Source organism: Sus scrofa, chromosome 6 (genome assembly GCF_000003025.6).
Source record: "Sus scrofa isolate TJ Tabasco breed Duroc chromosome 6, Sscrofa11.1, whole genome shotgun sequence".
NCBI classification, from domain to species: Eukaryota; Metazoa; Chordata; class Mammalia; order Artiodactyla; family Suidae; genus Sus; species Sus scrofa.
In genome coordinates, this window is record NC_010448.4 from 18,792,152 (window position 1) to 18,815,232 (window position 23,081).

At 43.1% G+C, this 23,081-nt stretch overlaps 1 protein-coding gene across 5 annotated transcripts in view; it reads left to right on the plus strand.

Moving 5' to 3' along the window:
• Positions 1-23,081, plus strand: part of NUP93 (nucleoporin 93) — a 115,837-nt gene that overhangs the window by 80,283 nt on the left and 12,473 nt on the right. For all 5 annotated transcript variants that reach the window (XM_021093394.1, NM_001244152.1, XM_021093395.1 and 2 more), the window contains 5 exon segments: positions 1,149-1,277; positions 11,988-12,062; positions 14,937-15,026; positions 16,831-16,970; positions 21,706-21,838. In XM_021093394.1, the coding sequence (XP_020949053.1) occupies positions 1,149-1,277; positions 11,988-12,062; positions 14,937-15,026; positions 16,831-16,970; positions 21,706-21,838 (567 nt within the window).

Consider the following 23,081-nt stretch of genomic DNA (forward strand, 5'->3'; position numbering starts at 1 on the left):
TTTGGTCTTATTTTAGATGCTCATCAAATCTTAAGATAATCATTGATTTTTATAGTCCATCATTTTATGTACTACAAAGAAAAATTACTTCTATTTAAACTTTTGACATGTTATCAATTGTAATACGCAGCCTGATTTCAGAAATGTTAAGGTTTTAAGAAGATGTTTGTCTTAATAAGCGTAAGAAAAGGTGTTCATCACTACCCATTAAAGAAATGCAGATTATCACCTCATACCCATTAACCTAGCTACAATAAAAAAACAAAAACAAAAACAGAAAATATATATTGGAGAGGATGTAGAGACATTGGAACCTTTGTGCACTGTTGGTGGGATTGAAAAATGATACAGCCTCTTTGGAAATATGCCACTGATCAAAAAATTAAATATAGGATGACTATGTGATGCAGCAGTTTCCTTCCTGGGTATGTACCCCCAAAGAACTGAATGCAGGAACTTGAAGAGATGTTTTTACACCCATGTTCACAGCAGCGTTATTCATAACAACCAAAAGTTGGAAGCACCTCAGATGTCCATGGACAGATGAATGGATATAAACTAAATGTGGTGTATACATATAGTGGAGTATTATTCAGCCTTAAAAAGGAGGGAGACTCTGCGTATGCTGTACCTTGGATACATCTTGAGGACATGATGCTAAAGGAAATAAGCCACTCACAAAAAGGCAAATACTGTATGATTGCACTTACATGGGGTACCTGGAGGTGGTCAGAATCATAGAGACAAAAATACAGTGGTGGATATCTATTGCTTGGGGCAGGAAGGAATGAAGTTATTGTTTAATGAGTGCAGAATTTCAGTTTTGCATGATAAAAAGAGTTCTGGAGATGTATGGTGATGAGCTGCACAACTGTGTGAATGTACTGAATACCACTCAACCGTATACTTAAAAATGGTTAAAATGTACATTTTTCCCACAATTAAAAAAATTTTTTAATGTGTTCGACTTGATGGAATAGGGCATGTGGCAAACAGTTGTCAGTAAATTCTCTAGGATAATTTAAAATAGATTGCTTCTGCTCAGGGAAGGATGGTAGATCTGAAGGGCTTTGAATTTCTGGGGCACTGCAAGGAAAACTGTTCTTTGTTTCTTGTTTGGGTCATTTCTCCCTGCTCCTCTTTGACAGACCTTCGGTATGGCTGAGGAGTACCATCGAGAGTCAATGCTGGTTGAGTGGGAGCAAGTGAAACAGCGGATTCTCCACACACTGCTGGCATCAGGAGAAGATGCCCTTGACTTTACTCAGGAAAGTGAGGTAGGTTGAGTCCAGAAGGTAAACCGCTATGGCAAATGTGAGGTTTCCATGTGAGAATGCTAATCTGCTTGACTGCTGGCAGTCCTGGCGCAGTGGATGACTATCTCCCCCTTGAAGCCCTTTCTTCATTCACTTCCAGACGCCCACACTTGTCTGGATTTCCTCCAACATGTCTGGCTGCTTCTCTGCTCAGCCTCTTTTACTGAATTTTCTTCAAATTCCTTGACCTCTAGATGTTTGAGTGGCCCAGTGCTCAATCCTTGACCTATTCTTGTTTCTCCCTCAGTCACTGCCCTGTTGATCTCATCTGGACTTAGCGTGTTAAATGCCATCTGTGTACTGAATATTCAAATTTATATCGTAGCCCCAAGCCCCCTACCCACCCAGACTCATTTTTCTAGTGGCCTTCTTGGCTCCACTCAGGTGTCTCAGAGCCATCAAGCCAAACATGTTTAGAATTTATAAAGGGCAGTTCTAGTTTTTCACTTGCTCAAGTCACACACCTCAGATGCACTTTTTTTTTTTTTGGTCTTTTTGTCTTTTTTTTTTTTAGAGCCGCACCAGTGGCTCATAGAGATTCCCAGGCTAGGTGTCTAATCAGAGCTTATTGCTGCTGGCCTATGCCACAGCCACAGCAACACCAGATCCTTAACCCACTGAACGAGGCCAGGATTGAACCTGTGTCCTCATGGTTCCTAGTCGGATTCGTTTCCGCTGTGCCACGATGGGCGAGAACTCCAATCTCAGATTCACTTTTGTCCTTCCCTTTTTCCACCTAGTCTCTCTCACATGTTGGCAAATCCACTTAAACCTATTCTTAAAATATACCCAGAATCCAGCCACTTCGTACTGCTTCCACTGTTAGCACTCTGGTCCAGGCCACCATCATTCATTGCTTGTTCACATTATTGGACTAACTTCCTGACTGGTTTTTTTCCATTATCTACTGCTGTGTAACCAACCATTTCAAACCGTAGTGACTGAAAACTAGCATTTAGCCTAGCTGCGCATTTCTGGCTCAGAGTCTCTTAAGGCGGTGGTCAAGGTCCTGGCTGAGGTTATACTCATCTCAAGGCTCAATTCAAGGAGGATCCACTCCCAGGCTCACCCATGTGCCTCTCGGCAAGCCTCAGGTCCTCTCCCCAGAAGTAAAGAAAGACCGTCGTGCTTGACTGGTGATGTCTGCCCTTGCGCCGATGGGGAGTGTGACTTCCCACACATTTAGTACACTGGTGCCGAGGAGAGACAGCTCTAAGGTTCAGATCCTGGCTTCACCACTGACTAGTTCTGAGACCTTGTCCAAGTTATTTAACCTGCAGGCATTCACTGTCTTTATTGATGAAATGGAATTCCTGGGAAGATTAGTATTCATGTAAAGCACCTGACCCATTCCTTACTGTTGTTTTAAAATAAGTGCCCTCAGGGAGTTCTCTGGTGGCTCAGTGTTTTAAGGAGCTGCTGTTCCTGCTGGGCTCAGGTTGCCATTATGGCATGGGTTCGATTGCTGGCCCTGGAATTTCCACATGTCAAGGCATGGCCAAAAAAAAATATAAAGTAGTTTCAGAGAATTTGGAGGTACGGGTTAAAAATTATAATGTCACAGAAACTATACTGTTAGACTCATATTTCAAGTAATATTACCAGTGCTTCCTGATAAATCTTTTCCCCGGCAGTTGTATCATGATTATCTAGCATTCTTTCTCATGAGAGAGAGAACAAGTGAGGCTCAGAGAGCTCGGTAATATGCTGGTAAGACCCAGGACTGTTGACTTCTAGATCGTCGTTCTATTGAAGTATGGGTCAAAGTGGAGTTATTCCTGGAGGATAACTTCACACATCCCTTATCTATAACTTTGTTCCTGATTCGAAACTCTGTTTTTCTATTAAATTAGCCCCCAAATAGATACCAAAGTCGTTTATCTTAGAAATTAGTCATTCGTAATTACCATGTGCACATTTCGTAGACCCCAAGTCTTCAAAGCAGAGTGGTCTTGGGAAAGAAGAGCTGATGTTTAAAACCGTTGGCCAGCCTAGTGTTTTTCTCCATTTCCTGTGAATCTGGGCAGATAAGTAGAACAGCTCATGGTTTTATAAACTTCATTTTAAAAATTGTGTTAATAGGTTGTGGTTTGTATTGGGATTTGGAAGTAATTATAAGCTGTTAATGAGCTATTCTTTCTTGATTGCTCTTCTCGTAAAAATAGACTAGTCTATTTAGTAGACTCTTCTTCCTTGACCTCAAGTCCTCTTGGAAGGGAATTACCAATATCTTTGCTGTCCTCTATTGTGACACCTAACATAATGGATAGCTTTACTGAAAATGCTGGCCTGTGAGGCACATGGTTCCCTCTTCAGATTATCCTGGAGACTGCCATTTCCTGGAACCTTGTTTTGTTTTTTGTTGCTGTTTTGAACTTTTTTATTGAAGTATAATATATATACAGAAAAGATCAATGAATTACTGATAGTGAAACACCCCCAGATGAAGAAACATTACTGACACCCTAGCAACCCTCCCCTCCACCCGCCGCCACTACTGTGTCTTTTCATTCATTGCTTCTCCCCACTGCCAACAAGAGAAACACTGTCCTGACCTCTGAGACATCAGAGATTAATTTTGCCTGTTTTTGAACTCTCTGTAAATGGAGTCATAACAGCATATACTCTTGTTTCTGGATTCTCTTGCTTTAAAATTCTGTATATTGTTACACGTAGTCGAAGGCCATTCATTCTCCTGGCCAAATAGTATGAGACTGCAATCTATTTATCCATTCTGGTGTTGATGGACACTTGGATAGTTTCCAGTTCTTGCCTTTTATAAATAGAGCTATTGGAAACACTCTCATATGTGTTTTTTTGGTGAACATGTTTTCACCTCTATTGGGTACACCTTAAGAGGGCAATTGCTAGGGCAGAGGGTACACGTGCATTCAGCTTCAGTAGATGCTGCCAAACCGTTTTCTAAAATAGTATACCAGTGTGCCCTCACACCAGTACTATGAGAATTCTATTTGTTCTATATCTTTGCCAGACTTGGTTTTTTTTTTCTTTTTCATTTCAACCATTCTTGTGGATGTGTGGAAGAACCATGTGTTTTTAAAGGCTTTTTCCATGTAATTTTCTTGAAAATGATGGAAAGGTGGTATTATCTCCACTTGGGCAGGCACTTTCTCTAACCTCTTTGTTGGAAACCAAAGAGTGTGAAGGCCAGACGCAGGCTTTGGAATCGGCAGGCCTGGGATTCCAGGCCTCTCCCCAGAACCTCATTGTTCTCATCCTCATTGTAAAAGGCCTCCTTGCAGAACCATTGGAAGGAATGTAAGTGTGTAAGGCGCCTGGCCCAGTGCTGACATAGAGTGTGTTCTCAGCACATCCTAGCAGTGTTTTAGTGGTGCTTAGTATTTAGTAAGCTGCACGTTATTGCTTATTTTTATCATTTTAATGTGGATCTGTCCTTTTTTAAGTGTCCATTGATTTATAAACTGTCACTAGCAATGGCAAAAAAAAAAAAAAATGCTGAAACAAAAAACTTGACATAAATAGAATAATTAAAGTATGACTTGCTATCTAAACCACTCTTTTCTGGTCACTTTATTGTCAAGAATAAACCAAAGAGTCATTAGTTAGGAAAGAGGCTTCCTGATCTTTTTAGGCTGACCTTATATTTGAAAACCAGTGTCCAAATTTGGGTAATTTAATATAAAGAGAGGCTTGAGGATTTTTTTGGTTTTTGTTTTTTTTTAAAGCAAAATGAACTAGGATAGGAGTTTCCTGGTTGCTCAGCAGGTTAAGGATCTGATATTGGCACTGCTGTGGCGAGGGTTCCATCCCTGGCATGGGAACTTCTGTGTACCTCGGGTGCAGCCAAAAAAATTTAAAAAAACAAACTATGGATATGGTGGTTCCTAAAACATTTTTCCTCCAAGTCTTCCTCTAACAGAAAAGGAAAAACACATTGATAGTATCTATTGCCTGGCAAGTTTTAGTAAGGGAAATGATACTTCAATAACATAAATTTAATTTGGGAAATAAATTTCCTTTGGATATCATTGAAGAAAAAGGTTTAACTTTTAACGGAAGGTAGGAATCAAAAAATTGTTAATAACTTTCCAAGTTGTGGTCTGAATAAAAATAATGTGCTTTGAAGCAAGAAAGAGACTGCTGACTAAGAAGCCCCGTGCCCTTGTTCCTTGAGTGTGGCCTGTGGGAAAGAACACTCCCAGTGTGCACTGCTTGTGTGACAGCACGCGGGGTTTGAGCAGTTTGGGAATCTTTGATCTATCTCAACCAACTTGTAAAACATTTAGAAGTAAATTTTTATCTAACCTCAGTATGTAGTAGCTGTATTGATATTAGACATAAATGATGATGCTTGAAAGTATTGTCTGGAAAAAGACTCAGCCTAGCAAGCAGTAGGCTTGGTAGAGAAGCTAAGTTGTAACTTAACCACTGCAGTTGATGATGTGACATGTGAACTGTGTATATTGAACAGAGTCTCTAATTTTGATAACTGACTTAATACTGTATTTCTTCAATTCCCAGTTACATATCTTTTCTGTATTTTAACATCTCTGAAATCAAGACATCTTAAATTCAGTAGTTGCCAGCGTTTTCCTTTCCTATTGCTTTATAATAAATGGTGTACTAGATTCGATGGAATACAGCAAAAATATAGACGGACAGAGTATGAATTTGAAAACCCCAGACTAGATGATTCCAAGCTCTATTTTATGGTTCCCTGTTAGTTTCCTAAGGGGGTGGTTTTGTTTCACATGTTGGAATTTGAGTAGGATTTTAAGTATGGAAAGTGCTCTGCTCTTTCAAAAAAGTCTAAACTCAACAGGCCCTTCATTTTAACATCAGCTGCTCTCCTCCACCTCCAACCCAAATATAACCTCTGGCACTCTTTGCTTCTAATTCCTTCTCAAGTATTTATGTGCACATATATACATATATGTCCACCCGATCAATTTATTGTAAGTTTATTCAGTAAATGGTACCGTTTTATATAAAAGATGCTACAACATAGCATTATTTTTTTATTTTAACTTATTGTACAGCTTTTTCTAGGTTAGTACTCTAGGTTCTGTCATTTTTTTAGTTGCTGTAATAGATTTCATTGTGTAAATGGCCCAAGTATTCTTCCCATTTTATTCATGAAGAATTATGCTCCAGAGAAGTAAGATATAATTACCCAGGGTCACACAGTTGGGTTGCATTTAGAACCTGGGTCTTCTGGTCCCCAGGTGGTGTTTTTTTCCTAGTAGTACTGGGCCTCTGTGTACAGCTTTTGTAGACAACTATTGTACATTGATTACTTTGGTTCTGTTTTGCTTTATTTGCCAAGCCGTTCTTCCAGTTGGAAATTAAAAACTCTCTTCTATAGTATCATCTCTTTTTCTTTTTACTCTGTATTTGTTTGGCTGGAAGTGAGTGCCTGTTACATTCCTTTTTCCCTACCTAAAATGTGCTCTCCTTGGGAAAAGAGATTTATTCATCCCTGGGTATACTATGTACAAAAGCAGTTGCTTAATAAAAGTTTGTGATTCCCTCCTGCCACTTTGCAACCACATCCCACCTGCTCTAGAATGCTCTCTTAGAAGGGCTCTTTGGGGAACATCAGCTATACCGAGTGTTCCCCAAACAGCCTTCTCATGTCTGTGCTCGTAGAGGCTGCTGTTTCTCCACATTATCTCCGGACAGCAAGGTGAGCCCCTTGTTGTCCTCTCCGGCCGACCCTCCCATCTTCCTGCCTTTCGGTCTCTGATTCGCTGCTCCGCTGCTCCTTTTATCCCCACTGACGTCTGATCAGCCCCCAGTACCGAGGAAACCTGAGGAGTTGGGAATGTTACTCCCACACAGCAAAGGGCTTCTACTTTCCCAGCCCGCTGGCAACCCCCGGCTTTGAAATTCCAATGACTGTTTGCTGGTTCCTCTGCTCAGGAATGTTGATGGATAATTGACTTTAAGTGTGGTGAAATAGAGGCTTGACCAAGGGCAAATGAAGGAAAGGTACTTTGGAAAACAAGCACGATAGGCAAAATTAATTTAAATGGAAATTTGAAGGCTGAAAACCAACTACTTTTTAAATGGATAATTTTTAAAATTAGGTTTTGAGTAGTACTGGGAAATATTTCTCAAGGCTGTTTATGTATATTTAGCCGAAACAACTGTTTCCTTGCAGAATTGTTTAGTGCTGTTCCCCTTTTCATCCTCCTGTTTATTCCCCCCAGTTAGGTTACTGTAATTAACAGACTTTGTGCTCTTTACTTTCAGAAGACTGGGAACCTTAGGAACTTAGAAACTTAGTTCTTTTCCAGAAAGATGGCTGTGTTATAGAACAGTCCTCAATTGTGTTACTCAGAATTAGTTCAGAAGTAGAAAATGAGCTGGTGGGGGCTTCTGTTCATACAAGGAATGTGTGTTCACTGTAGAAAAATGAGATGAGAATCCCCAGCCAGCACAATGTAAAATATTTTACGTTATGTTTCTGCAGTGCCCATATCTACCCATATCTGTCCATAGTTCAATGTCGGATTTATTCCTGTGTTCATTATGGTTGTTTATTTTTTATTTAAAAAATACCAGCTAGTCCTTATTGGTCAGCTGTTGGGCAGTGAGCTCCTTCTACTTATTCCTAACAATCATGCTGTGAAGTAAGTCCTGTTTTCTTCCCATTTAATCCTCTTACAAACCTATGAGGTGGGTACCACTCCTGCCCCTGTGTTGCAGCTGAAGAAACCCAGGCCCGAAAGAAGCAGTTTACTCAATCAAGATCATGTAGCCAGTGAGCAGTGGAGCCAGGATTTCTATCCAGTACTCTTTCTTGTTCTTTGATGGGGGTTCTTGGACAGTTGCCCCAGGCTGCCCTGGCAGGCAGTGTGGGCCCCAGGCTGGGGACACAAACCATGGCTCCACTGCCTTCCTCTTGAGTGACCTCAGGGCAAGTTGCTTGCTATGTGCTGTGGTGTCTTCATCTGTAATATTGATATAATAAAAGTAGGTCTCATAAGGTTGTGGAGTTAATAGAAATTAAGACAGTGCTTGACAAACAGTAGTTTGCTCAGTAAGAGTAGCCGTTGTTATTGTAACCTCGTTTTCAGTCATTTGGGATAGGAATGCTTTCAGCTGTGAGTAACAGAAAACTTGAGTTTCAGTAGCTTGAATAGGGAGTTATTTTTCTCACCTAACAAGAAGTCTGCAGGTGTGGAGAGTGGGCCTTAACTCAGTTGCTCTGCGGTGCCGTCTGAGACACCTCCTTGTCTCCATACACCATTTTTAGCATGGCCACTTACGTTAGGCTCACAAGATGATTGCTGCAGCTCTAGACATCCTGTTTGCATTCAGAGGAGAAAGCTGAAAGGCCAAGCCAGACTCTTCTTTCTCCCTTTATCAGAAAAAGCACTAGCTGCACTAAGCCAGAATGTACTACCAGGCCTGTGCTTTCATCTCATTGGCTAAAATTAGGGTGCATGGCTGTTCCTAGCTGCGGCAGAGGCTGGGGAAGGGTAGTGTATAGGTGTCAGCTCATGAGGACCTGTCATTAAATTTTCAGAAAATTTGTAGTATAGTTGATTCCACTTGGAATAGCTTGAATTCTGCCATGGCGGGAGAATTTATGCGACGGAAACCATCAAACGCTGCAAAGGTCCTCTTCCCCAAGCCAGCACACCATTGGATATATTGAAAAAGTGACAGGGAGTAGAGGTAAGAGGTAGGGATTTGAAATGATCATTGGGTCAGCCAGGCAGCATCACCTACCACACTTACCATCTGATGGGGAGAGTTAGATGCCAACATAAGGAAAATTTATTAGTCTTTTTTTTAGAAAGACTAAAGTTTAACCTTCAGTCAAACTTTTCCCCCTACTGTAGTAAACGAATGTAGATCAAAATCAGGTATGTCCTACTAGAAATATTAGCTTTATTCTTTTTTTTTTTTTTTTTTTTGTCTTTTGTCTTTTTTAGGGCCACACTCATGGCATATGGAAGTTCCCAGGCTAGGGGTCCAATCGGAGCTGTTGCTGCCGGCCTATGCCAGAGCCACAGCAATGCCAGATCCGAGCCACACCTGTGACCTACACCACATCTCACTGCAATGCTGGATCATTAACCCACTGAGCAAGGCCAGGGATTGAACCCTCAACCTCATGGTTCCTAGTCGGATTCGTTTCCACTGCGCCATGATGGGAACTCCTAGTTTTATTCTTAATGTTCATTCAATACATTGGTTTTTACTATATTGTAGCAGAGATCAAATTGGATATTTTGAACAGTAAACTGTTTAAAGCTCTATTAATACCAGTGATTGCAGAAAACCAGAGCTGAAGAGGATCCTTTGAGATGATCTAAGAGCGCCTTCATCAACTGACGTGAATCTGAGGCTCCAGGTCTCCACAGCCAGGGAGTGGAGTGGTCCTCCAGGAACCCAGGTGTCCACACAGTCCATTGAGGGTTTATAACTCAGCTTTCTGCCTCCTGCCTCTCTCCTCTCTGTCCTGTCTAGTGCGTGCTCAAGCTGGAATCCCTTTACCAGCTGTGGTAGTGCTAGGGAGTTTTGCTGCTATCCTCCATTTGTCTCCCAGGAAGCCTACTTTAAACTGCCTTGTTTTAGATTTTAGAGAATAGAGCGTTTTATTTTTCTGGTTTTTTTGTTTGTTTGTTTGTTTGTTTTTTAAGGGCTGCACCCTCAGCATATGGAGGTTCCCAGGCTAGGGGTCAAATCAGAGTTGCAGCTGCCAGCCTGTGCCACAGCCACAGCAATGCCATTGTTCTCTATGTCTGTGAATCTGTTTCTGTTCTATAGATAGGTTCTTCTGTGCCATATTTTAGATTCCACGTATAAGTGATTTCTTATGGTATTTGTCTTTTTCTTTCTGACTTACTTCACTTAGTATGATAATCTCTAGTAGCATCCATGTTGCTGCCAGTGACATAATTTTGTTCTTTTTTCATGGCCAAGTAGTATTCTATTGTGTGTATGTACCACATCTTTTTTGTTTGTTTGTTTGTTTGTTTTGGGTTTTTTTTTTTTGGTCTTTTTGCCTTTTTCTAGGGCCGCTCCTGCAGCATATGGAGTTCCCAGGCTAGGGGTTGAATCGGAGCTGTAGCCACTGGCCTACGCCAGAGACACAGCAATGCCAGATCCGAGCCGCATCTGCGACCTACACCACAGCGCACGGCAACACTTGATCCTTAACCCACTGAGCAAGGCCAGGAATCAAACCCGCCACCTCATGGTTCCTAGTCGGATTCCTTAACCACTGCGCCACAACAGGAACTCCCACATCTTCTTAATACATTTATCTGTCAAGGGACATTTAGGTTGTTTCCTTGTTTTTGTTTTATTTTAAATGAGAGAAACTCAAGGAATTTGATCTCTGCTACAGTACAGTACAAACTAACGTTGGACATTTAAGAATATGCCTACTAGGGAGTCCCATTGTGGCTCAGTGGTAACAAACCCAGCTAGTATCCGTAAGGACGCAGGTTTGATGCCTGGTTTCACTCAGTGGGTTAAGATCCAGTGTTGCCATGATGTGTGGTATAGGTCACAGATGCAGCCTAGATCCCACTTGCCTTGGCTATGGTGTAGGCCAGCAGCTGTAGCTCTGATTCAACCCCTAGCCTGGAAATTTCCATATGCCCCAGGTGTGGCCCTAAAAAAAAAAAAAGAATATGCCTACTATACCTAATTAGAACATAGCTAATTTTGATCCATATTTATTTACAGTAGGAAATAAACTTAAGATAACTTTGGTTTCTCTTTAAAAAGACTGGTATGAGTTCCTGTCATAGCTTAGTGGTTAATGAACCTAACTAGTATCCTGAGGACACGGGTTCGATCCCTGGCCTTGCTCAGTGGGTTAAGGATCCGGCATTGCTGTGAGTTGTGATGTAGGTCACAGATGCGGCTCTGCTCCCATGTTGCTGTGGCTGTGGTGTAGGCTGGCAGCTATAGGTCCAATTCGCCCGCTAGCCTGGGAACCTCCATATGCCACATGTGTGGCCCTAAAAAGACAGACAAAAAAGACTGTGATCAGCTTTTCCATATGTCAGTGTCTAACTCCACCCACCAGATGGTAAGCTCTTTGGGGACAGCCTCCATGGGCTAGCATGTTATCCCTGCGTGGTGGATGTGTACACAGCTATGCATGCGGCAGGCAGGCACTTAGCACATGTTTACTGAATGAATGAATAACTGCCCAACTTAGACTGGCTCCATTGTCTTCAGATGCAGAATATTAATCAGCAGCTGTTGTCTTAGTGTGGACTCTAGATTGGAATGTCTGAATCCCAGAGTTGTGACCCTAGAAACTCCATTTTCTCAGCTGTCTGATATGACTGATAGAGGCTCACGCATAGAACAACATGGAGAGAGAAGATGAGGTGGAGCGGGCTTGGCATTGAAACCGAATAATACAAAGATATGCCTTTCCAGAAGCAGACACTGAGATACCCTTATAGCCTCTTTGACCTCCCGTTATTTTTGAGTTAATTGAGTCCCCATGCCTGCTCCCGTCTCATGTGTTCATGGTAAGAGATTGTCTTCTATTGAAACCCCTAAGTCTTCATCTTGAGGAAATCTGACTAGGAAACAGACTCCTAACAGCTTTGTTAATGACAAGCATATGTTTATGAGGTTTTGTTTTTTTTCTTTACCTGAATGAATGCTGTTCTGAACCGGTTTTGAATGTCTGTTTATCTATAGCCAAGTTATATCAGTGATGTGGGACCCCCTGGTCGAAGCTCTCTGGACAGCATCGAGATGGCCTACGCCCGGCAGGTGAGTGTGTTTTCAAGAAAGATCAAATCCAGGAAAATCCTACGGGGGCCCTCTGAGGAGTAAAAAAGAACACAGACTTCATGTGAAAGACAAACCATGAAAAAGCAAGTTGGGTTTTCACTGAGAGGACTTGTTAATATTTTACCATCTAGGTCCCTGGAGAAGTCTGTCAAATTGGGTAATAAAATGACTCAGGTTTGATTTAAGGAAATTGAAATCTGCCTCATACATTGAACCAAAGCATCTCATTTTACATTTGGCAACAGCCCATGTACAGTAAAGCTCTGAGTAACTGCCCCACTAAGCAAATGGAGTTCTGAATTAACTGATCACCTGGTCAGCAGGTGGTATTGCCAGAAACCTCCTTCAGCTCTTGCTGTTGAGAGAAATTTTCTAAATGCTTTTCTGCCTTGGTAAGCATAGTATATTCACTGTTACCTCATATTACTGTCCTGGAGAAGCTCATGATATCTTGGGGGTCATGGTTCTGGCTGTATATTATGACCATGAGATAGTGGGAGTGTGGATTGAGATGCTTTGTGGTAAAGGGACCCCACTGACTGAAACTGCCCTTAGGACACTACCTACGTGGAATTAACTTTTGAATAAAGCAGTGCTGGCCATCTGTGTATTTTATTATAATATGTCACATTCCTGCACAGAGTACCAAGAAGAGAAAACAGTCTTGTTTCTAGAATTGAGGGTGGTGGCCTTCTCTTCCCTGTAACTCATCCTGCACCACCAGTGACCAAAGAACATGTGCACAGTCATGACCAACTCCGTGGTTCCCGCGTGACCCCGAGCGTTACCCACTTCTCCCTTCCCTCCAACCTGGAGTGGGTGGGTGGAGGCAAAAACATACAGCAACTATGGAGATGAACAGGGCACAGGGAGAAACCTTTAGACCCTGTGCCTTTAACAGAGGTCTCTACCTTCAGTTGCCAGTTATTTAGCAAATGGAGTGTGGCCTTAACTGACCTACTTGGTGAGCTGACGGTATTATCAGAAATCCTTCTTGCACCCCTTGTTTGGAAAATTTCCCTGAATGTTCTTTATAAGCCTCTCTCCTTCAGCATACTGTTGCCACTTCTAACTCCAGGCATCTGAAGCCAGTTGCATTGGCCTCTCGCATACCAGTCCCCATCCTTCCAACTCCCTCATGTTTTATGACTGTGCCTTGATTTATTTACTTCTCCAATTTTTAAATCTCTTTGTTTCTCCCACATTTTAAAAAAATGTACTTTCAGATTTTTAAAAATTTCCCTTTCATTATATGGTTTACTTATTCCATTGCCACAGGCACCTCCAGAGTTTAGGCTTAATGAAATTATAAGCTTCTGAGGAGGGAGACTATGGTATCTTCTGTGTCTGTGAAGATGAAAGCTTTGTAAAACTAAAGACACTGTAATATCATGTATCTGTTTACTTGGCTGTCCCTTCCAGTGGAGAGTGGATGTTTATATCCCATATTGAACATAGTACCCAAGGGAAGGCCCCTTGTAGATGCTTGTTGAGCGGATAAACACCTTATGGTTTAAAAAACATTTTTTAGTAAGTTCCCGTGGGTTAGACCTGACATTGTTTCTGTGAGGATGTGGGTTCGATCCCTGGCCTCCCTCAGTGTGTTAAGCATCCGGCGTTGCTGCATGGTTGCCGCACACTGTGGTGCAGGTCGCAAATGTGGCTAGAATCTGGTGTTGCTGTGGCTGTGGTGTTGACTGGCAGTTGCAGCTCCAGTTCGACCCCTAGCCTGGGAACTTCCACATGCAGCAAGTGCAGCCATTAAAAAAAAGTAGAGGGAAGTAAGGTTTGATGGAGTCCTGATTTGTGTGACATCCCTACCTTGTTCAGACCTCGGTAGAACAAGCACTTCACATGCAAAGACTAGAACGTACTAGTTGTTACCATCATGATATTGGTTCTTTTAAAATAAAATGCAGAGTAATAATGGCTTTTCCATACTATAAACATCCTATATTCCTTTTTTTTTTTTTTGTCTTTTTGCCTTTTCTAGGGCCGCTCCTGTGGCATACGGAGGTTCCCAGGCTAAGGGTCTAATCGGAGCTGTACCTGCTGGCCTATGCCAGAGGAGCCACGACGCCACAGCCAACAGCGGGATGCGGGATCCGAGCCGCATCTGTGACCTACGCCACAGCTCATGGCAACACCAGATCCCTAACCCACTGAGTGAGTCCAGGGATCGAACCCGCAACCTCATGGTTCCTAGTCGGATTCATTAACCACTGAGCCACGATGGGAACTCCCTATATTCCTTTTTCTTGACAAGATTGTACTAGAGAACTGGGATTCTTTCCTAGAGAAACAGGTACCCCAAATATGCAGCAGCTGCTCTTCTAACACATGTGGAAGGCTCCGACCCTTCACTCCTTATTCATTCCACAAACCCTGGGCCTGGGGCCTTTCTTTCAGTCCTTTTGCCAGAAAGATTTACCAAACTTTGCCTCGGATTCATGGGAAGCAGTAGCAGGAGACCTTCCATCGTCCCATCTTCCCCCTTTGGTCCTTGCTCACTAGGACTGAGGGTGTACTGGGCAGAGCAGCACAGTCCTGCCGGTGGTACTCCTCCCCCGGCTCCACCCTCCTCCCATTCCTCGGTGTTAGGAAAACTTGGGTCACAGTTAACTTTGGTGTGTGTTCATGCTGTTGCTCAAAGCTCAGACACAGAACTGGAAGCCAGCCAGAGGCCTTACCCTCCAGGCAGTGAGGCTACCCAGCTACTCTGAGACAAGAAAGGTTGGCTAACGCTTCTGCTGACCATTGGGCAGAAAAGCTGGTTTCAGAACTGCTTCAAGGTATTCTAAAAAGAAGGGATGAAAATAAAATCTGTGGCATTTACTTTGCTTTTCATTTCAGATTTATATCTATAATGAGAAGATTGTAAATGGACACCTGCAGCCTAATCTCGTGGACCTCTGTGCCTCTGTCGCAGAGCTGGATGATAAGGTAGTGCCCAGAGCTGACCTGAGTAGACCCATGTGATCTGGTGTTCTGATGGGATTAGCGCTTGCCAACTTTGCAGAAATAATGCTAAGAGAGGCTCTGCGCCATGGAATAAGATGTTAACTGCTCTTCAAAGGTTTATTTTACTATTTTGGGATGGTTTTTGATGATGATGCTATACACACACACACACATATATTTATTTTTAGGGCTACAGGTACAGCATATGGAGGTTCCCAGGCTAGGGGTCGAATTGGAGCTATAGCTGCCAGCCTACACCACAGCTCACGGCAGCACCAGATCCTTAACCCGCCATGCAAGGCCAGAGATTGAACTTGCATCCTCATGGATACTAGTCGGGTTCGTAACCCCCTGAGCCACAATGGGAACTCCAAATTTATGTATTTTAAATGCATCTTTAATAGGCCCAGTGAGCCCCTTGAACTTGACTCAGGTGGGGTCTTTACAAGCATTATTCTTATGCCACTGTCTCCATTCTTCTCTGGCTCTTCATCTTTATTCCTGTCCCTCAGTTCTTATCCTTGGCCAATTTTCTCCCCCTAGGGGAGAAAATTTTTTTAAAGTGGATGAATAGATTGATAGGTGGCCAGGATGGGAAAAGGAGGGAAGGCTATAACAGAAGCAGGCACTCATACACACTTTTTTCTCTTTAAAAATTTATCCAACTTTTTTTTTTTTTTTTTTTTTTTTTTTTGTCTTCCATATGCCGCACCTGCGGCGTATGGAAGTTCCCAGGCTAGGCGTCAAATTGGAGCTATGTCTGCAGCTGCCAGCCTCACCACAGCAATGCCAGATCAAGCCGTATCTGCTACCTCTGCTGCAGCGTGCAGCAGCACTGCATCCTTAACCCACTGAGCCCCAATGGGAATTCCTAACTATTTTTTTTAAGTAGTAAAGTATAAGGCAATATAAACTGATCTAAAGGAGAAAGTAAGAATTTATCTACCATCTTACCACCTAGAAAGAGTCATTTAGGTGGATTTTCTACAGTTTTTTAATTTTTGAGAGAGACAATAAAAAGGGGGTTTTTTTTCTTTTCCTTTGGAAACAGTGTAAACATGCTTTTGTCTAATCGCCGCTGTCTTCCAAGGATTCTTCTTAACTTTGTAAGCAGAGGGTTCAGGGAACACGTTTCTAAGGAGAGGTTTATAGCCAGGAGGATTCTGGGAGAAGAGGGGGTCCAGCTGTGTGGTGCTAACACACAGGAGAGAACGCCCATGCCTTTCCTAGGCGGCCGCGTGGGAGGCGTCTTTTGAAAGGAGTGAGTAGGCAGAAAAATGGGAGGCCGTGACACTCACAAAATGGGATAGCAGCGGTGGCCCCTGGAGAGTCTCTGGGAGGACAAAACCTGTATTATGTAGGTTAAACTCTTATTTTAAGCCTTAAAAAACTCATATGACCTTGTAAGGACTGAAATGCAGCTACTTGAGTTTCAACTCCTAGATCTTTGGATGATTATAAATGTATTCACTCTTCTTAAGGGATAACCCACTGAGATTCAGTGTTTTTGTTACTTTTGTGTGGTCTTAATTATGTACGTGGGTATGTCAGACCTGGTATAGTAATTAATCTGAAAACCAACCCGCAAACAGGGGCTGCCAGTAGGAAGACGGGAGCCTAGTATCTGGCGGGGCAGAGGTGGGTCTTTTGTACTGGACCTGAGCCTGAGGGTCTCAGGACATTGACCAGTCCCCTCCACATCCTGCCTGCCTTTGAGTCAGAACACCTTGAAGAACCAGTTTCCCCACCCTGCAGCCATGTCACACGCGGTCTTGTTTATGTGCAGAACATCTCTGACATGTGGGCCATGGTAAAACAAATGACAGATGTGCTTTTGGCGCCGGCAACCGACGCCCTGAAGAGCCGTAACAGCGTGGAGGTGCGCATGGAGTTCGTCAGGCAGGCCTTGGGGTACCTGGAGCAGAGGTAAGGCGGCAGCAGCACAGAGGGGCCTTTACAATCCCCTGAAGTCAGCTGATCGCGTGTTTCAGGTAGTCCTCAAGCTAAGTGCTCTGTAGCTGGTATAATTTACAAGGTTGAGCAAGTCTGAGAGGTGTTATCCTGTTTTCAGAAACACTTCTCTACCAGAACTGTTTCTACACTGATATAAAATCAGGGTGAGTGGGAGCCCGGAACATGGCTAGGCTTTTCTTCTTCTCTCTCTGCTCTTTGTCCCTCAGTACAGAGACATGACTATTAGGCCATGATGCCTTGGGTCAGGATCCTGGTCCCTAATGTGATTCAACAATTCTCCTTAGGCTCTGTGTTTTCTCTCAGCGTTCTGATTTTCTCACCCAGCACTACCACCCTTAAACCTTAGGAAGGCCCTTTGATCCTTTATTTTCCACCCAGCTCTGCTCGGTTAATCTTTGTGAGTCCGGGTCCTTCCTGGCTGCTGACGCCTCTGCTTTGTGCCTGGGTTTCTTTGCCACCTCCTCCCTAGTTGGATTTGGCCACCGAGGTGTTTGTGGCTGTGCCCTTGTGCCCTAACCATTGTCTCTCTCACTGGTAGGGCCCCTGCCATTCAGCACTCCCTGTCGACACTCCTTCTAGCTCTGAATTGCCCAGCGGGGGTTGTCATGAGTGTGCAGCAGACCCTCTGTATTTCAGAGATAGGGTGCTGGGTCTCTCTCCGCTGGCTCAAGAAAAGAAAGCCAAGCTGAATACGCTTGCTCAGTTGCAGTTCGTTGCTGCCGAGCCCGTGCAGCTGCCAGTGGTCTTGTAGTGTGGTCACCCTTTGTCAACAAAATAATACTTCATTAGGAAGTCAAGGTAATTCAGACTTGGTACAGCAGAGAAAGAACAGGTTTTTGTACCAAATACTGTAATAATTATATAATAGCTACATAAGATGAACACCATCAGACATATTAAACTCACTAGCTTCCATTCCTTTGTTATGAAAAATCTGAAACTCCAAATGGTTTTTTATTCTTTCTGGCACAGGCACAAGGAATTCATAATTATATCAGACTTTCACTAAATTTTTATAATGTAGGTTTTGGGCATATTGATCTTCAGCCATAAAGAACCTAATGTATAGAGTTGTATTTATTTGCTACTAGTCAGCAAAATATCAGTCAGAATTTCTTACAGTGTTTGAAAACCATTAGGATTTTTTTTTAATGGGTGTAAGTATATAACTGCTCATGACTGCTTTTTCTTTAATAAACCTAACCTTAACATTGGTGCTGAACTTCCCTAGTGGTACCAGCTGCATTTTTTAGTTTTATATATGTAACCCATCCCATTTATTTTTCATTTACTGTTTTAGAATTATCTTGTTCCACTAATTCCTTTAGCAGCACTTGGGACTACTTGGAAGTTTCCTTGGCACGATTATTGTACCTTATTCTCTTTTTTCATACTAGTGACATCACTCTGATGGCATCCTTTTTAAGGATTTGTTGTCCCTTTTGATAAAGGGAGTATTTCAAATAATTGTATTCGCTTTAAAAAATATTTTTGCTGGCATTCCTGTTGTGGCTCAGTGGAAACGAATCTGGCTAGCATCCATGAGGATTCAGGTTCGACCCCTGGCCTCACTCAGTGGGTTAAGGATCTAGAGTTGCCATGAGCTATGGTGCAGGTCACAGACGCAGCTTGGATCTGGCGTGGCTGTGGCTGTGGCACAGACTGGCAGCTATAGCTCCAATTTGACCCCAGTCTGGGAACTTCCGTGTGCCATGGGTGCAGCCCTAAAAGACAAAAGACAGAAAAATTTTTTTTTTTTTTTGCTGATGCTAATCCACTGACAGTATAGCATATAATATTTCAAGTGATATAATGTACCAGGTGGCACAGTAAACCCAGTCCCAAATGGTATTTTGAGTATAAGGCTAAAAATGTTGAGAAAATAGAGTTGGTCTGTCGGTTTCCTGCCGCATTCTAAATTTGAAGCAGGATATGTGTTTCTTAGCCCTCAGCAGTTTAGGCTCCTTTTCCAACTGAGGCGCTTTCCAGCATGTGGGTTGTCTTCATTCAAGTTGGAAGAGACCGAACTGGGCAGCATCTGTTTGTCCCGGTTGCTACAGGACTCTTCTCTCATCTCTTTTCCAACCTTTGCTTTTAAATACTCCCAGTGATGGGAGCTCATTACATTTGTTCAATTGAATTGTGTTTATTTTTCACTATAAAAAAATGCTACGTGATTATTATAGAACTATTGAAGATGCCAAAAAGAGGATCTGAAAAAAGGAGTGATCTCCTCTCCCACATCCAGAGGCTCCTTTTACCTTGTTGTATTTCCTCACCCCACCCCACCCCAGCTTTTTGGGACATAAGAGCATTTTGTTTGATTTTTATCTTTTACACAGTTTATAATCCAGATATGTACAATACATGGTTTTAAATAGTTTTTCAAGTTTTTTGTCAGTATCATTTTTTACAACTACAGCAAATTCTGTTGAGGTGTGTGTGTGTGTGTGTGTGTGGTGTGTGTGTGTGTGTCTTTTCTAGGGCTGATCCTGCAGCATATGGAGATTCCCAGGCTAGGGGTCTTAATCGGAGCTATAGCCTCGCAAGCCACAGCAACAGAATCCAAGCCGAGTCTGCAGCCTACATTGCAGCTCACGGCAACGCCAGATCTTTAACCCACTGAGCAAGGCCAGGGATCAAACCCGCAACCTCATGGTTCCTAGTCGGATTCCTTAACCACTGCGCCATGCAGAACTCCGATTGAGTGTTTTTCCATAACTGACATTCAGTTGTTTTTCTCTGTGTCTCCCTCTCTTTCTCTTGTCTCCACTCACTCTCGCTCTCAATCTGTTATCATACTTAATCTGGTGTTGAATATCTTTGTGTACATGGAGCACCTGACTTTTTGAGGCAGTCTTTTGTTTTGGACAGAAAACATATTTAGAAAGCTCTTCATTGTATTAACGCCATGTTTAGATGTCTGTAACTCAGACCTTTTAATCTTAATGTAAAAACAATTTTACAACGCTGTAGAGGATTATAAGAAGCATTTAACATATAAATGATGAGGGAATAGTAGAAAGTTATCACTTGACCCACCAATGTGACAGTAGAGGACCATCAGCGGAAACTATTGGGTGAAAGATTATTGGTGAACACAATAATCACATGACTTCCAAATATTGCCCCGTAGAGTACTTCTTAATTACAAAGAGAAAAGGAGGTGTTTTTACAGCAGTAAAATCTGATGGACAACACCTTTTAACCAAGTGATCAAAATGAAATGTTACTAGAGTTCCTGCTGTGGGTCAACCGGATTGGCCTCGTCTTGGGAATATCGGGACACATGTTCGCTCCCTGGCCCAGCACATGGGTTAGGGATCCAGTATTGCCACAGCCGCAGTTTAGGTCGCAACTACGGCTTGGATCTAATCCCTGGCCCAGGAACTCATACGCTGTGGAGAGGCCAAAAAAAAAAAAAAGAGAGAGAGAACAACTAAATATTACCATGAATGGGACAAAATGGTATAACCTGCCTCACTGGGGGACTCAGTGGCAGTACCAGCATCAGCTTTTGTGAGATTCGTGACGAAAAAAGTTGAACCTGGGAGTTCCCTCGTGGCTCAGTGGTTAACGAATTCAACTAGGAACCATGAGGTTGCAGATTTGATCCCTGGCCTCGCTCAGTGTGTTAAGGATCCAGCATTGCCATGAGCTGTGGTGAAGGTCACAGATGTGGCTTGGATCCAGCGTGGCTGTGGCCCTGGCGTAGGCCGGCAGCTACGATTAGACCCCTAGCCTGGGAATCTCCATATGCCACGGGAGTGGCCCTAGAAAAGGCAAAAAGACAAAAAAAAAAAGTTGAACTTGGATGAGATTACAAGGAACTATCCAGCTTGTGGGATGTTGTAACCAGGTAGCTGCCTGGATTCTTTTTAAAAGGTCAGTGCCATAAAAAGTTGGTAGAATTACCCTAGAGTAAGGGAAATGGAAGTGGGATGACCACTAAATTTCAGGCATTCACCTGACTGGACCCTGGGTTATTTAAAAAAAAAAAAAATTATTGAACATTATTAAGAGGTTTGAATATAGGTTATATTTTAGATAATAACAGTACATAATGTTAAATTTCCTGCTATCATGATAGTGTTGAGGTTAGGTAGGCAATTCGTCCTAATTAGGAGATACATGGTGAAGTACTTAAGATTAGGTAGCCCCGATTCCTAAATTTTTGTAACATTTTCAAATAGTTCAGATGAAAAGTGCACATATGTAAACATGTGTATGCATGCATACATAGAGAAACATGCCTGCAAAGATTAACAGTTGGTGAGTCTAAGTAAAGGCTATATGAGCATTCATTGGACTATTCTTTTAATTTTCTGTAGCTTTAAATTTTTTCCAAGCTAAAAGTTTAAAAAGATCTCACTAGAGCATTAGGCTCTGAGCTGGAGCAATTATTATTCTACATGTTAGCCTTTAATGCATTTGAAGTCCACAATTACATTGCTCTAGGGATTCTTTTGAGAATCTGCTGTGATGAGAAATCTTCACAATTATCCACCACCCACTGAATAAATAATGCAGTACGCTTCATCAGGCATGCGCTGTTTCCTCTTCTGCGTTAGGTTGAAGTCCAAGCCCTTCTCTGTGGAGTTCACAGTCTAATGTAGTGCGTAGGGACACAGATGTGTGTAATACGTGTTTTCAGTCTGCCTCTTCTTTACCTTTAAATTTTTTCCAGTTATAAGAATTACACCCTTGTGACTGTCTTTGGAAACTTGCATCAGGCCCAGCTGGGCGGGGTGCCTGGGACTTACCAGTTGGTTCGAAGTTTCCTGAACATCAAACTTCCAGCTCCCTTGCCTGGACTTCAGGTACTGGCATCTTTCTCTGTGTGGTCAGTTAACACTCCCAGAGCAGTCGTGCATGCATAGATGTTTTCAGTTTAAATGAGGTTATGTGTGGATACTGCTTTTTGGAGAAGAGACCAGAGGGGGCGAGGAGAAAAGCTGGGAGACCTTGGGAGGCTAGTGGTGCAGGAATCCAGGTTGCTCATAGAGGAGGTGCAGGCTGTGGGGGTGGTGATGACGTCATTGGGTTCTGGACATAGACCCAGTAGAACTTGTCTGTGGGTATGAGCGGCAGAGTCAGGCATGACTTCAGAGATGGTTGGCTCAAACAGCTGGAAGAACAGAGTTGCATAAGGTTCCCAGAATGTGCCTTTCTTCTCAGCTCACAGCCCAGTTATGTTAGATACCATGCTGTGTGCGGAGTGTTTTGTACCGAGGGTGGTAGGATGCACAGAAGGCTGCCTTCATACAGGAGGTGAAGGCCGCACTTGTGCTTGAAGAATAGGCACTCACCAGCCAGGGGTTTGGGAAAGGGTGTTCCTGAGGAGGGAGCAGCGTGGACAAATGCATGACACCTGGTAGGGCGGGGCCTCGAATGCCAGGCTGAGCACTTGGGATAATAAACAGCTCAGAGGGGTTTAAGTAGGGAGTGACACGATCAGATCTGGGTTTTGGAAAGAGTCCTGTCAAGGGAAGGGTGGAAGAGCCGAGAAAGGAAGTCTGAGGTCCACTTTTGTGAGGGAGTTGGGGAGAAGCAGAGGGGAGTAACCAGAGGGCTCCTTGGTGATGCTTCGCAGGTTTTGATGAAACTACTTTTAGGAGAGAGAAGCTCTGGTGCTGAGTGGGACAGCTGCCTTCTTAGATGCCCAGTGCCTAGCACGGCATCCAAAACAGAGATACTCAGGAACTGAATGAACAGCTCAGGGGCCATTTGGCTAATGGCCAACATTTTATAAACTGAATTTGATGATAAGTCTCTCATTGGTCAGTGAACATCTTCAGCCTTGGCTTGTGGGGGTTGCAAGAGTGCACACCTGTAATGATCACAGAAGGTGTCACCTGAGTGCTGTGGGGGACTGGGGCTCCAAGGGAAGCTCACTGGCTGGCTTTGAGTCATGTGGGGCACAGAGTGCTGTGGAGGAAAGGCTCTGCAGCTGCAGTGCCACTTACCAGCTTACCTTGGGCACATTATTTAACATCCCCATGCCTCGGTTTCTTGGTTTGGAAAACAGAGGAGACCATTCACGGTCCCTGCCTAATGGAGTCA